Source organism: Leguminivora glycinivorella, chromosome 15, assembly GCF_023078275.1.
Source record: "Leguminivora glycinivorella isolate SPB_JAAS2020 chromosome 15, LegGlyc_1.1, whole genome shotgun sequence".
NCBI classification, from domain to species: Eukaryota; Metazoa; Arthropoda; class Insecta; order Lepidoptera; family Tortricidae; genus Leguminivora; species Leguminivora glycinivorella.
This window is the reverse complement of record NC_062985.1, coordinates 21,316,112-21,332,120: the sequence shown is the minus strand read 5'-3', so window position 1 is coordinate 21,332,120 and position 16,009 is coordinate 21,316,112. Positions and strand designations below refer to the sequence as shown.

The window sequence follows — 16,009 nt, the reverse complement described above, 5'->3', positions numbered from 1 at the left end:
TGGGGGGTACCCTAACAAAACATTTTATTCCATTTTTTATTTTTGCACTTTGTTGGCGTGATTGATATACATATTGGTATCAAATTTCAGCTTTCTAGTGCTTACGGTTACTGAGATTATCCGCGGACGGACGGACGGACGGACGGACGGACAGACAGACATGGCGAAACTATAAGGGTTCCTAGTTGACTACGGAACCCTAAAAAAAGTTAATATTGTCTTCGGTTACCGCGATAGTTACTCATGAAATAAAACTATGGAAACGGATTAAATCGCGTATAATGAATTTAAAATACATCCCGACGTTTCGAACTCTTTACAGCGTTCGTGGTCAACGGGTGACTGAGGAAAAAAAAAAAAAAAAATTAAAATGTGCAAAAGCTACCCACTTACAAGAAATATTAACGAACCATGACCACAAATAATATAGATTTCTAAGGCAGGTTCACACACTATTAATAAAGCCAGTTATACAATATTCAAAAAATTTTACCATTACTCTGTTAAAAAATAATTAACCAATTAATCTACACAAAATTGACAAAGAAACAAACTGCAAATGTGAGGCTGTGAGGCATTTGTGTTGTATGGTGTTGGACATTTGCAGTTTGTTTCTTTGTCAATTTTGTGTAGATTAATTGGTTAATTATTTTTTAACAGAGTAATGGTAAATTTTTTTGAATATTGTGTACAGCCACACGCTAAGGCCGAGTACCTGGATTACTAAATGGACTGAAATGATATGGAATCAAATGGTACTTAGGCGTTGCATGTGCCTGCACAGACTGCATAAAATAAGGTGGGAGGCGATAGCAAGGGATCCTATTGGCCTAAGTCCCTACTTCCCTAGCCCTAACTTATTCTATGACAAGGATGTCTGTACCGGGAGACCTATCGGTAACAGACGGATTCCCTACGGGGGGATCAAGGTGGTTGGATGGATACTTGCTGCCGATCGCCCAGGCTCAGACGACCGATTAAGGCTAAAGGAGTCTTATGCCACAGCAAGGGTACCTGTAAAAAGGTGATGGATGGGAGTCTCTACTCTCAGAGTGTCGCCCTGAGCAAGCAGAGGTTTTAGGTATGGAGGTAGTGAAACACCAACGGACAATTGGTATCTGATTTATTTACAAATTATATTTCCTTATATACACAATATTACCTATAGCACACATATGTAAATCTTATTTGTATTCCATCCGTGTAAAGTGCAACTACTACACTATGTTTGTGCTGGCTTATGCCCTAGATTGATTTGCGCGGATCAGCGCGATGCGCTGACGAAATCTGTTTGTCTAAACATCCTGGCGACTCTCGACGGCAGCGGGAGTGATGGGAAGCTGCTTTACAGCGGCTGTATCGGACGTAACTCTATTTCTTCAAACTGGCTGCTGTTGTTCGTCGGGTTTGTTTTGTGGCGCTTGGGTTTCGGTGGAGCCGACCTGGCGGGGGCGGCGGGCAGCGGAGCAGACTGCGGACTGGTTGTGCAGGAACGGATCTGTACCAGGACCTGTGGACCATAACAAACTGTTAGTATCATTAAACTAAAGACTGCTAATGACGAACCGAGACTGATTGCTACTGAGTTATTTTGTATCTGTTTCCAAATTGTATTGTCTAATTGTTTTTGGAGTAAATTTTCGTTACTAGTGAGATGTTTAAATATGTCTCTGGAGCTGTCAAGAACTTCCTCATCTCTGGTTAAATCTTCTATTTGATTGGTTGTTTCGTTTGTATTCAATGAAAAGTTGGCTTGTCTTGAGAACGTTGCTAACACCGATATTGAGTTAGCTCTTCTTGCTGCTAGAATGTTTCTTCTTGTTTTGATAATACAGTTTTCTGCAATATGGATGACAGTTGTGTTCTGGATCATAATTTCTTCTCTTTCTCCATCGCAAATGATTGACGCTTTTACTGACTCTGCTGTCATGATTAGCCAAGTGTTTGGCATATATAATTGTTTCCATACAGTTGTTGTTAGGTTCAGTTCTCTCGTGTTACAGTTGACCATCTCAGTTCCCTTAAATAATAGATCAATAATGCAATTCTTATTCTCCTGCATATTTTTTACTGATGTCGGGTAACAAATGTATTCGGTATTCTTTCTGAGGCATGCTTTAAATTCTTCTGTCTCTAGTTCGAAGTAATTTTCATTATTGTAATCGATCGCAATTATGTTGTGATATACTTCTAAACTGTATACTTTTCCTTTTTTATCTTGCTTTGGTACTGGTGTCACGTGAATCAAAGTGTATTTAGTTATATCTTGTAATGCGAAATACCCATATACTTTTATGTATGTTGAGTTTTCTGTGACCTTCGTATCTATTAGTTGATTTTGCACTATTCTTAGCTTCGTTGGTAGCTTGCTATTGGCGTTTGTCAGAATTTGGTTAACTTCTTTAAGTTGTAGTACATCATAGATCGTTCCTTGATGTAAATATGCTTCTTGAAGTCTGGCGTAGTGTTCTATAACCTCATCTATGTAGTGTGCTGCGAGTTGATACATGTGAAGAATGTTGATGTTTACGCGATTGATATCTATTCTTTTGTACCATTTGTTCACATTATTCATATATTGTATTGCTTGATTTAACTTGGTCTGAAATGTTTCTAGCTTCTTTACTATTCTTTCTTCTGTTTGGTTGACTGTTGCGATGGTTGATATCATGAATTTGGTTTGATGATTGGCGGCCTCTATCAGCTTGTTTTGGTTCCCTTGTAACGTATCTATGTCTTTGTAGACCTCGTCATTTACCCCGAATATTGACGTCAACATTTGATAGAATAGAATAGAATAGAATATAATTTATTTCAGTATAAAAACACAGTTATACAATGCATACACAATGAGATGAAAAAAAAGAAGACTTATAACTAACATGTACACTGTAGGTAATTACACTGAAAAAGGTGAACACTCAGCATAATGCCCGGTCCTACTGGAGTAGTACCCGACGCTGGTCTTCCGTGAACACCTGTAGGGAGCGTAGTTGCACGTAGCTATTTATAATTACTATATATAGGGTTATATACCTATATTTTATACATATATGTACTTCACAAAATTTTTGACGCTAACAATTAATGATGACGATTAGTCTATTAAGAGAAAGGACAAGTTAAGTGGCTATTCTTGTTTTATATTTATTTTAAGAATTTTGTACTACAATCAAGTTAAATAACAATTTGGAAACTATGCAGATGAAAGCTATAAAAATTACAAAACTTCAATCACCCTGACATTGACTTTTGCTTAGAAAGAAGATAACGTTTTAGTTTTACTTTAAAAGACAGTAAAGAAGCAAGTTGCCTAAAAGGTGGTGGTAGGTTGTTCCAGCATTTCGTGGCAGTGTACTTAAAACTGCCCCGAAATGCTGCTGTTTTGTGTTTAGGACATATGAGAAGCGTAGAAAGCCTTTGGCGCTGAAAGAATCGAAGTTTGTCATACAGGTATCGAGGTGCTTGATACTTTACAACACCAAATAGTAGGCAAGCAAAATGGAGAAAGCGCCTGGATTCCATGTTCATCAGATCACTTCTGTTAAGATACGGGGTTACGTGAGTTCTTGGTGGGATTATGAAACAAAAACGAGCACAGGCATTTTGAACTCTCTGAATTACTTTCTTTGTGTGAGATAAAAGACAGGAACCTATAACCGTGTCAGCATAATTAAGTTTAGATAATATAAGTGATTCACATAGTGAGATTCTAAGGTCTATGGATAAATAATTTCTAACTTGATAAAGAACCTTAAGCCTATAGAAACAATTCCTAGCAACATCGCAAACATGATTATGAAATCTTAAGTTTTGATCCATGATCACTCCTAGATTCTTGGCTTCTATGACTTGTTCAATGATACTATCTCCTATTTTCAATTGTGGCACAAACTTATTGATTTGTTGTATTTGTTTCTTTGTGCCTATAACCATAAACTTTGATTTATTTGGATTTAAGACTAGGTTATGTCGTGAGCACCAATCAGCTATGTGGCTCAGATCCCGGTTAATTTCATCTACCGCGGAGAGGGTTTCACTAGGGCGACATGGCAAATAGAGTTGGAGGTCGTCCGCATAGATATGGTAGTTACATTTCTTTATACAGCTAACTATATCCGCGCTATACAAAATGAACAATATTGGCCCCAATATCGAACCTTGCGGAACTCCGCGCGGAACAAGCGAGGCGGCAGAACAACTATTAATACCACTTTCATTGCAGAGTTCTACTCTTTGAGTACGGTCTTTCAAATAATTAGAGAACCATTTCAACGCAACAGAGTCAAACCCATAGTAGGCAAGCTTGGATATTAGTAGATTGTGATTAATTGTGTCAAACGCGCGTGAAAAGTCCAGTAACGCCAATAAAGTTCCGTTTCCAAGATCTGCCTCTGTCAGAAAGTCGTCGACGACATCTAGGAGTGCAGTCGCTGTGCTACGCCCTGCTCTAAACCCAGATTGTTTTTCTGGCAAAATCCCATTAGCATTTAAATACTCCGTTACTTGCTGACAAACAATTTTTTCAATGACTTTGGAGAGAAATGGTAAAATGCTGATTGGTCTGAGATCCTTGCAGTCAGCCGGGTTATTATTCTTAGGTATTGGTTTGATTCGAGCTTCCTTCCACATACTAGGAAATTCTCCAGTTTTAATAGACTTATTTACTAGAGCTGTAATAATTTTCAAGGTATGTGGAAGTGTCAATAAGATCATGTCGCGTGATATGCCATCTGCACCTAGGGCATTTGACTTTATTTGCATAATAATTTTGGAAACGGTCTCATCATTCACATGTTGAAAGCTAAATATAGACGAACTGTAACGGTTAAATTCATAAAAGGTAAGTTCAGAAATCGCGACTTTATCATTTCCTGGGATAGTAAGGAAGTGAGTGAGCGAATTTGGCCGAATAATCCTCTTTTTTTTCTGATTTGTCCAATATTCAAGATCAGATTAGTGATTTCCTCTAGTCTTTCTTGCCCTTCATACAACTGGTGATATAATTGGGCACAGTGAATTTCCGTATTAGTTTTTGTTACTGCGTCACAGTAATGTTTGAATTGTGCGGTGATTCCTCGAATATCTTCAACATCTCTCCCTATTTTACTTTTTTCGTAATTGGTTTGAATCCGGAATATTCCTCTGTCGATTGTCGCTGACCCTACGTGTTCCACGTAAATTCCTTCGTTGATGTTTTTTATTGTGTAAGTTGCTGTTGTCATATTTATAAAACAGGTAAACAGGGTTATGAACAATGTCCAAGGGTATTTTCTACCTGTGCGTTTGTTGCTTTGTCTTCGTGATTCTTTTGTAACGGTTCTGTTTGATTGATCTGATGTAGCATTGACTGGTGTTAGTTGTGCTACATTGCTGTTGACGACGACCTGTTGAGTCTCTGTTATATCTTCCTTGTTGTTGGGTAGTGGAATTACTTTATGGATTGCCCTTTTTAAACAATTTCCAGGTGCTTTTTGTAATGTTAACACTCTTGTTTTCCCGTCAGCTCCTGGGTGTGTTTCTATCACTTTTGCTAATGGCCATTGACTCGGTGTAACGTTTTCGTCTTTTATTAGAACCACGGTTCCTTTGTTAATATTTCCTTGATCTAGTTGCCACTTATACCTCTGCTGTAGTTGATGTAAATAGTCTCTACTCCATGTTTTCCAGAAATCTTTTTTCATTTTTTGAATCAATTTCCATCGCTGTTGAAGGTTTGTGCTAACATCATTTATTGGATCAGGGATGCCCACTGCCTCTCTTCCAATGAGAAAATGGCTTGGTGTTAATACGGTGTTGTCATTGATGTTATCACTTTGTGCGCAAAGGGGTCTTGAGTTCAGACAGCTCTCTACCTGGCTCAAGAGCGTGGATAATTCTTCGTATGTTAATGTTGACTCTCCTATTACTCTCTTCAAATGATACTTCATTGCTTTGACTCCTGCCTCCCAAATCCCACCAAAGTGAGGTGCGAGGGGTGGGTTGAAATGCCATTGTGTTCCCATCGTAGTTACGGCATTTTGGACGTGCGGTGATTGCATGATTTCTAATAGTTGCGTGTGTAGCATCCTTGCTGCACCTACGAAATTTCTTCCGTTGTCGCTGTATATATGTGATATGTGGCCACGTCTTGCTTTAAATCTGATCAACGCAGCAATGAATGATTCTGTGGATAAATCTCCTACCAGTTCTAGGTGTATGGCTTTTGTTGCAAGGCAGACAAATACTGCGATATAGCCTTTTGTAGCTTTATTCCCTCTGCCTTTCGTAGTCCTTACTTGTATTGGTCCTGCCATGTCGACACCAGTATGGCTGAAGGTTTGAGACGGAGTTACTCTGGGTTCTGGTAACTGTCCCATCTTCTGTGATGCCGTGGCTGCCTTATACCGTATGCATTTAACACAGTTGCGGATGCTAGATTTTGTCATTCTTTTTAATCCCAAAATCCAATACTTCTGCCTTACGACTGCCATTGTCAACTTGTTCCCACCGTGCAACGTTTGAAGATGTGCTTCATTAATTAGCATTCTGGATACGTGGTGGTGGTGCGGTAGAACAATTGGATGCTTTTGACTGTATGGCAACTGTGAGTGGTGTAGTCGTCCACCCACCCTTACTAACCCATCGTCTCCTATGAATGGATCCAAACACAGCAGTTTACTTTTCTTCGTGACTGGTTTATTGTTTTATAATGCCTCATATTCTTCAGCAAAGGCTTCCTGTTGTACTAGTTTAAGGATTTTGCCTGTTGTTTGTTGTATTTCAACGTACGTTAACATGTTCCCTTTTTGTTCTTTTTGTGTTATTCTGTAGCAAAACGACAGAACCCGTATCATGCGTTGAAACCGTGAAAATCTTTCCCATATTTTCTTTTCTTTCTTGTCTTCTGTAATCGTAACGTGGTTATTTTTAACTTCTTGGCATTTCTCTATTATGGTCTTGGTATGTGGTATCTCCTCATTTTGAAGCCAGCTGGGCCCTTTCCACCATAGCTCATGATGTTCCAACTTTCGTGGTTCTATTCCTCTTGACAGTACATCTGCTGGGTTTTCTGTAGTTTTCACATGATTCCAACATTCACTTGACGTACTTCTCTGAATCTCTGATACTCTGTTCGCGACAAAGGTTTGCCATTTTCCTGCTTCACCTTTGATCCAGCCGATAGTGATCATGGAATCTGTATAACAATGGATTGTTACGTTTTCACAATCTAGGCCGTCCTTCACCTTTATTATTAGTTTGGATAATAGATGTGCTGCACAAAGCTCTAGTCGGGGCAGTGTGCTTTTAGTCTTTTTTGGGGCCACTTTGGATTTCGCTTGTAACAAAGAAACATAATACTGGCCGTTCATCTTAATTCGGCTGTATATCACCGTTCCGTAAGCTTTTTCTGACGCATCGCAAAATCCGTGTAACTCGATTGTTGTGGTTTTATGTTTTATCCAACGGGGTATGCGAATTGTTTCAATCGTTTTGATTTGTGTATAAAACTCTTCCCATCTCTTTTTTATGGCTTCGTCTACGGGTGTGTCCCAATCTATTGCATTTGACCACAACTCTTGAATTAGTAACTTCATTCCTATTATGATCGGCGCCAACCAACCCATTGGGTCAAATATTTTGGAAATTTCGGATAAAAGAAATCGTTTTGTTAATTTTTCGGTATTGGTGATTTTTATTTGAAAGTGGAAGTTGTCCTCTGCTGGTGACCACATCACGCCTAGTGATTTTCTTGTTTCATGTTGTGGTAATTTTATCATGTCGTCTTCCCTACTTCCTTCTGGGATGTTATTTAATAACTCTATATTATTCGATGACCATTTTCTTAGGTTAAAACCTCCGGCATTCAACATGTTTATCAACTGATCTTGTAATATCTTGGCTTTTTCTTCACTATCTGCTCCTGATAAAATGTCATCCACATAAAAGTCGTGTAGTGTTGTTTTGCTTGCTAATGTATAGCTTTCTTGTTCATCACGTGCTAATTGCTGCAGGGTTCTGACAGCTAAATATGGTGCCGAGGCTGTTCCATATGTTACTGTGGTCAAGGCATACTCCTCGATTGGGTCACTTGTGGACCATCTCCATAGTATTCTCTGATATTTCAAGTCTGACTGGTGAATTTTTATGAATCGATACATCTTCTCCAGGTCCGCCATAAATGCCACTTCATGCTTTCTCCATCGTAACAAAATGTCTGATATGTCTTGTTGTAAGCGCGGACCTTTATACATATTTTCATTTAGACTGAGATATCCCTTTTCCTTACTAGAAGCATCAAACACGACCCTTAACTTTGTGGTCAAGCTGTCGTCTCTTATTACTGCGTGATGTGGTATGTAGAACTTTCCTTTGCCGTATTCAGCTTTGTTAAGCTTTTTCATGTGTCCCATACGCAGGTATTCTGCCATGAACTCGTTGTATTTGCTCCGTAGGACGTCATTTCTCTTAAATGACTTTTCTAGTTGGAATAGTCGTGCCGCAGCTTTATTACGCGTTTCCCCGTACTCAAGGTTTGGATTCTTCAACGGAATGCGGACCGTATATGCTCCATCTTTCCCTCTTACAGTGCTTTTACTGAAATATTCCTCACAAATTCGATCTTCTTCCTTCAATTCAATATTTCTCGGGACCTCTTCAAGCTCCCAAAAATCCGTTAATTGTTTGATTTCCTCATTAAACGATGTCATGCATAACACTTTCATGGGATTTACTATGTTGGTTATCCGCCAGCCTGATAATATCCACCCAAATTCCGTTTCCTGTGCTATCATGTTTGTTTCTACCTTTTCAAATCCTTCTCGCAGGAACTGGCTGTACTCTTGCGCTCCTAAAATTACATCAATTGGGCCTTTCTTGTAATATGTGGGATCGGCTATGACCTTGTTCTCTATTTTCTTAGAGTTTACTTGTGGAATATCCTGTCTTGGTAATACGGAGGTTAATTTTGGCAACACTATGAGTGTTACCGGCAGTTTATATTGGCTTGGAAACCGTGGTTTTATTGTAATCGTAATACAATGTTTAGACTCTTTTGGCTGCTCGTCCCCGATTCCTTTGACCTGGGTGTATATTTTTTGTCTTGGGTACGATAACATCTGCGCCACTTCTTCTGTACAAAATGACGCTTCTGACCCTTGATCACACAAAACCCTTAGCAACCGTGGTTCACCGTAGTATGTCGAGGTCTCTACTAACGCCGTAGCTAACAACGTTGTCTTCTTTGAATCCTCTGCAGTTGTGGCTGTGTGAGTAGTCATCCTTTGAACGCGCCTATCCTTATTCTGACCCTCTCTATATTGGGGTTGAAATCTCAATCCTCTTTGGTTTCTCATCTCATCGGACCTGAGCTTGATACCGTTACCTGGTGGATTGATATGAATCATCGAGTGATGGGGTTTGTTGCAAAAGTGACACAACACTGTACTATTACATTTCTCTGCCGAGTCATGATTTATGCAGTTGTAACATATTTTCCGGTCTCGAATCACCTTAAGGCGCTCGGGAATACTTAGCAACTTAAACTTTGCGCAAGAATAAATCTTGTGGTCCTCATTATGACAGTACCAGCATTTTTTTCCGTGTGCTTGGTCTGACTGTACACTCGGTAATATAGTAAGTCGATTCCCTTTCGGTGTTTGTGTGGAAGTGATCTGTGCTGCAGTTTCCAAACATTTAAACCTTTTTTCCATGAATCCCATCATATCGGTTAAACTCTGATTTTTATTCGGTATTTCCAACGCTAGTTCATAGATATTATTGGTCTCAGTGTCCCATTTTCGACTGATGATACGAGTTAAAATCGGATCCCAGTGTGACGTAATCACTCCTTGGTTCGTTAATGCGGCCAAGCTCTCCTTTATTGTATCAAACATGTTTTTTATTTTAATAGCGCTAGGCCGTTCTATTGTAGGCAAATCAAGCAACTTGTCAATAAACTTTGAACTTATTAGTCGTTCATTTTCATAACGCTGCGTTAACAATTCCCACGCGGTGTCGTAATTGTTTTCGCTAATATTCAATTGTTGAATCATTCTGGCAGGCTCTCCTTTTAAATGTGTTTTTAAATATTGCATTTTCTCTGTGTTTGATAATGTAGCGTCGTTGTGGATAAGATTTTTAAATAAATCGTGGAATGAGTACCAGGACTCGTACTCCCCCGTGAATATCGGGATGGTGATTTTTGGCAAGTTAGCCCGTTTTCTGGGTTCGGTGGAACTACGTGCAATGGCAGTCTCGGCTGACTCGTTAATTCTAGCTTGTAATTGGTATGACGTGTCTTCAACATCTTTTTGACATCCTTCAAAACCCTCTTTCGTAAAGTATTCGTCACTAAATGAACTTTCTTCTACGCATAATCCCAAATGCTCCTCTTCTACAGTTTCCCACTGTTTCTGGATGGCTTGGAGAGTTGTTTGCAGGAACCAGATTGGCTTGTTCTCAGTAATGGCTTGCCTGGCTGCGGCTAACTTCTTGACGAGTTGAGATATGCGCCACTTCTGTATCCCTAATTTTGGCGAAACTTCCTGGCAGTCTACAAACTTGGACCCTGTAGACCCACCTTGGCTATCTTTCATCAACGCTACTTCACACTTGTCTAAGTAGGCTGTGGCTTCTTCATAAATGGTTTGGAGACTACCGTAGTAGCTGGTCATGTAGGTGTGGGTGGCTAACCGCTCTTCCGGCTCAAGTTGTGCGTGGTTTTCCTCAATTTGCGCTTTCATTCCGTTAAGCACCGTCCTCTTGTCCATGACGTACTTATGCGTTTTCCTGCTTGCCGAATCCTTTTTCATATTCGTCAACAAGGTCTTAAGTCCTCCTCCTAACTCTTCTTGACTCTTCAGAAGTTCGTTGAGCCTAACAGCGTCCATGTTGTCAGTTCGTCAGTCAAACCCTACCAATTTATTTTGTACCTAACCGTGGGAGGACAATATTAACAAGATCGCGGTGTATAACGTACCTAGTGGTGGAGGGCAAATTTAATAGTCGATACTAATGACTGGTTGGTTGTCAATATCACCGACTTTCCAGACACCCCTTAAGTTACCATGCACTCATAGCAATGTTAACCTTAAGAGAGATCCGGCTCGAAGGACCATATGTACAGCCACACGCTAAGGCCGAGTACCTGGATTACTAAATGGACTGAAATGATATGGAATCAAATGGTACTTAGGCGTTGCATGTGCCTGCACAGACTGCATAAAATAAGGTGGGAGGCGATAGCAAGGGATCCTATTGGCCTAAGTCCCTACTTCCCTAGCCCTAACTTATTCTATGACAAGGATGTCTGTACCGGGAGACCTATCGGTAACAGACGGATTCCCTACGGGGGGGGATCAAGGTGGTTGGATGGATACTTGCTGCCGATCGCCCAGGCTCAGACGACCGATTAAGGCTAAAGGAGTCTTATGCCACAGCAAGGGTACCTGTAAAAAGGTGATGGATGGGAGTCTCTACTCTCAGAGTGTCGCCCTGAGCAAGCAGAGGTTTTAGGTATGGAGGTAGTGAAACACCAACGGACAATTGGTATCTGATTTATTTACAAATTATATTTCCTTATATACACAATATTACCTATAGCACACATATGTAAATCTTATTTGTATTCCATCCGTGTAAAGTGCAACTACTACACTATGTTTGTGCTGGCTTATGCCCTAGATTGATTTGCGCGGATCAGCGCGATGCGCTGACGAAATCTGTTTGTCTAAACAATTGTATAACTGGCTTTATTAATAGTGTGTGAACCTGCCTTAGAAATCTATATTATTTGTGGTCATGGTTCGTTAATATTTCTTGTAAGTGGGTAGCTTTTGCACATTTTAATTTTTTTTTTTTTTTTTTCCTCAGTCACCCGTTGACCACGAACGCTGTAAAGAGTTCGAAACGTCGGGATGTATTTTAAATTCATTATACGCGATTTAATCCGTTTCCATAGTTTTATTTCATGAAAAAAAAAGTTTTCAAGATACGTGAACGATTTTATTTTTCCTGTGATATTCATTATAATTGCCATGTTTGGTGAAAATTTCAAAAATTTATGTTGGTAAACTTCGGAGATAAGGGGGGGAACGGTATTTTTTTTTTTTACATTTTCCTTCAAAAAACATTTTTTTTCCACAACCAAAAAATTATAAAAAATAGTTTTGATATGTACAATTTGAGCTCTTTCTAACGATACCCCACTTGACCTAGTTACTTGAAATTTTCAGTTTGCCCCCCTTTCATTTTGGCCATTTTCTATCATTTATATTAATTAATTAAAAAAAAAATACTTTCAACTTGTAGAGGTTTACAATGTTTATAACTATTCCAAATTTAATATCGATAGCATAAGTAGTTCTCGAGATATTTAACAATGTGACAGACGGACAGACAGACGGACAGAGTCGCACCATAAGGGTTCCTGTAGTACCTTTTTGGTACGGAACCCTAAAAACAGTGCGTGGAGTCCTCCGCGCGAAAGAAGTGAAACTTCCTAACAACCTCAAAAACATTTTGTCAAGTGACCATCACGTTGCACGTTGTTGTGTTTAGTTACGTCCAACTTTTTACTGTTTTAAATATTTTACATTGCTATTTGCTCAAATTATTGAAAAACAAACATAAACTCATTTTGCACTCGATCTAAGTATAAAACACACACTGTGTTTGTTTTGTCACTGACTGAGTGATATGTGAATGCATAGAATGAGTGAGTTGCGTTGAGACAGAATGTTACGCGCTGAGTGTGGCGGCATTCCACGCAAAGTAACAATGACAGTGTTACGCACTGTCAGTCGGAAGTCGCATTAGAAGTTTCATTTCAATAAATAAATATTATGGGACATTCTTACACAGATTGACTGAGTCCTACGGTAAGCTCAAGAGCCTAAGATCTTTAGAAAAATGTATGGGTGTCTAGCCAAGAGTATAATCGCTTACAATCCGTAGCGAACTAAACGTTATTTTCACAGTCGCGCTAATATAATAATAATAATAAATAATAAATTCCTTTATTTCGAGTAACAGTATGACTCATAGTATAATATTATGGTTAGTCTGCACTTAAGAACTATGTTAGTACTTATTTTATTTACATTAATACTAGACTACTAGGGCAATGTTTCTAGGAGCACGTAATTAGTGGTTAAACATAATACGTACTTCTAGAAACATGCAAGTCCTCACAATGCCTTAAATATGGGCAGTCCAACCTCTCGGCTATCAAACACAGGAGGGGGTTGGGGCTGGCCCGCACCCGGCGCACCAGGGATGTGCATCGTTTGCGCAAAGTTGTATAAAAGCAGTCTATACGCGCTTCAGCAAACATCCGTGATGCGCTACAGAAGCGGGGCAGCCCCACCAGCACCCGGAACGCGTTATTATATTGTACTCGGAGGGCCCCGTAGGCCCGCTGCGTGTAGTATGACCATAAGCTGCACGTATACAGGGAGGTCCAAATGCTTTAAAAAAAATATATATATATATGGAAGAGTAATAGAGAAATACAAAGCGTTTCAATACCTAAGCAATATGTTGTCTAGGCACCTATCGTACTTTCTCTTTTTTAATTTTTCTACCTCAAGTTAGTTTATAAACACATGGAGGGTAGAAACACAGAAACATTTTAGACATAAACAATAGTTTTTGTTTTCTACCTACATCACGTCAGAATACAAATTCATTTTCTCCAAAAACATAACCGTGAAAAATAGCAGCCTTCGTAAAGTAAATATAAATTCATAACGCTCACACCACGGACCACTTCAAATAGACTCCGCTTCATAACCACCTCGCTTTACTATCAATCAATCAATCAAAATCATTTATTTACAAGAATAATCAATATAATACATAACTACGACCATGGTGTGGCCTATTGACCCTGCTCAAGTGTAAGGTCTGAGTCGACTAAGTATGAGCTTCAATTGTTTGACATGCACGCCGCACGCTCCGCCACGCTGCACGCCTAATAAAATATCTGAACCCGGCTCTAATGTTAAGGCTATAAGGCGCGTTCAGATATGTTTGCGCGCCCCAGCCGCTCAGATATATTTGATAGGGTCTGTACCTACTCAAATTTTGTGTGTGCGCGTAGAATGCCGCTGTCGTGTATTGAATCCTAATAAAAATAACTAAACTAACTATTTTGGCACAACTAGGGAACAAATCAAATTATTTTACTGATTTTTTTTTGTTCTTTTTTCAAGTAGTCACACTACTATAATATAGATTATAAATTGAAATAGATATCATACACGAAATAAAAAACGGCAAGGCCCACTGGTGGCCACCAGTGGGCCTTGCCGTTTTTTCTTTCGTGTATGATAGCTATTTCAATTTATAACTATCTTGGCTCAATGATCCAAAGTGCCTCCGAAAAAAGAGATCGCCACCTGTCCCGATCCTGCGCAGCCTCTTGCCAGTCACTGAGTTGAAGCTGATGCAGATCCGCTGCCACACTGTCCTCCCAGCGATACCTGGGTCGACCCGCCGGACGGCCACGCTCTCTTGACAACCCGATCCCTTCCCATTCTAAGTAAGTGACAGAACCAACGAAGTCGGTGGGCTTTCGTTTCTCCGATGATCACACCACCACTGGCCCACTAATGGCCTAACTACACTAACTGGTCGAGCTCGGCATTTTTCCGGATCCTCCAACGTCTCTCTGAGTAGGTCCCAGGATCTTGCGAAAAACAAAAATTTAATTCTGAACTACGGTCGTCGCAACGCTGTTGTTAACACGTTCGCTGCGGCAAGCCAAAACCTTAACCCAAAATCTAGTGCGTTACGAGGCCCAATCCGCCCCGTAATAGTTTACATCGTAGTGCGTTACGGGTATAAAAGTGCCCCGTACGCCTAAGTCTGTTAAAAGTGCTGTAAGTTCCTGAAATATTGGATTTTCCAATATTTTTTTCGACTAACTGTAAGAGCATGAAATTTCCTACGTCTCATTATCCCCGCACGTGGATACGATAAAAACTCACAAAATTATATAGAAAAGAAAATACGGGGTTATTTTATCCCCGTATCGCATTAAAATTGAAAAAATACGGGGCTTAGTACACCCCGTAACGCATGTAATATATTAAGGTCGATAAATTAGCAGTGATGGGAAATAAAATAATCGATGTATATGCTGTATTAATAAAAAAATTACACATCAAAAATATGATACTTCGCACTCTTGTATTTTTGTGAAAGTAGTTAATATAATTAAGTAACAAAGTGAAATAAAATAAGATAAACCACCACCGTTTTTACATATTAAAAACATATATTTAATTACCTGCCTGCAATTAGATGTCAATTTGTGGTGATTTTGACGTTTATTGTGTGGGATAACCTTTGTTTTTGGAATATAGTAGTTCTAACGTGTGGTTCGAGCGCTTCATTTTTAATTTGCCGATAACAAGTATTTCAGTAAGCACTGCACTAGCGATACTGTGCCCACAACCCCGTACGGGCCAGAAAATTCTTTTACGGGGTTCACGGAGACCCGTATCGCACTAGAAGGTAATTTTTGTCCCCTGGTCGGTACGGGGTTTCTGAGACCCCGTATATAATTAATATATCAATAAATAATACTTTTGAACAGAAATCCAAATGTATATTTGTCATTTTCGTAGTTGTAAAAATGACCAAAATACAGCTTCCGCACCAGCGGAGTGAACACGATTTTTCTCACCCGCACTGAGTGATGACAGCGTACGGGGTTCAAAAACCCCCGTAACGCAGTGAACGTGTTAAGTAATCTGTGGTTCTCCCGTTGGCCAACTTGCAGATCCTAGGTGTGTACTCAAATTGTGTATTGCCAAGTTGAAATAGTGGATATTGCTAGAGTTATTTAACTTATTGGATCTATCTAAATCACTTTTCAGTTATACATATTTCGAACCAGGTTTTCTTTCCATTTCTATACAATACAATTATTGTTTAGCCTCAGAAGTTTTTGGTGTTTTAGGAAGTTCATTAGTCGATAGCAAAAACGTTACCGAAAATCACGCCGTGGCTTGCGTGGGCG

General features: G+C 39.5%; 1 protein-coding gene across 1 annotated transcript; it reads right to left on the bottom strand.

Moving 5' to 3' along the window:
• Window positions 1–1,106: 1,106 nt before the first annotated feature.
• On the bottom strand, window positions 1,107–6,661 carry LOC125234071. Its single transcript, XM_048140256.1, has 2 exons — window positions 4,905–6,661; window positions 1,107–2,779 (listed from the first exon to the last, which is right to left on the bottom strand). Exons 1-2 carry the CDS (start codon window positions 6,525–6,527, stop codon window positions 1,346–1,348), a joined length of 3,057 nt encoding a protein of 1,018 aa, XP_047996213.1. The 5' UTR covers window positions 6,528–6,661; the 3' UTR covers window positions 1,107–1,345.
• Window positions 6,662–16,009: the final 9,348 nt, after the last annotated feature.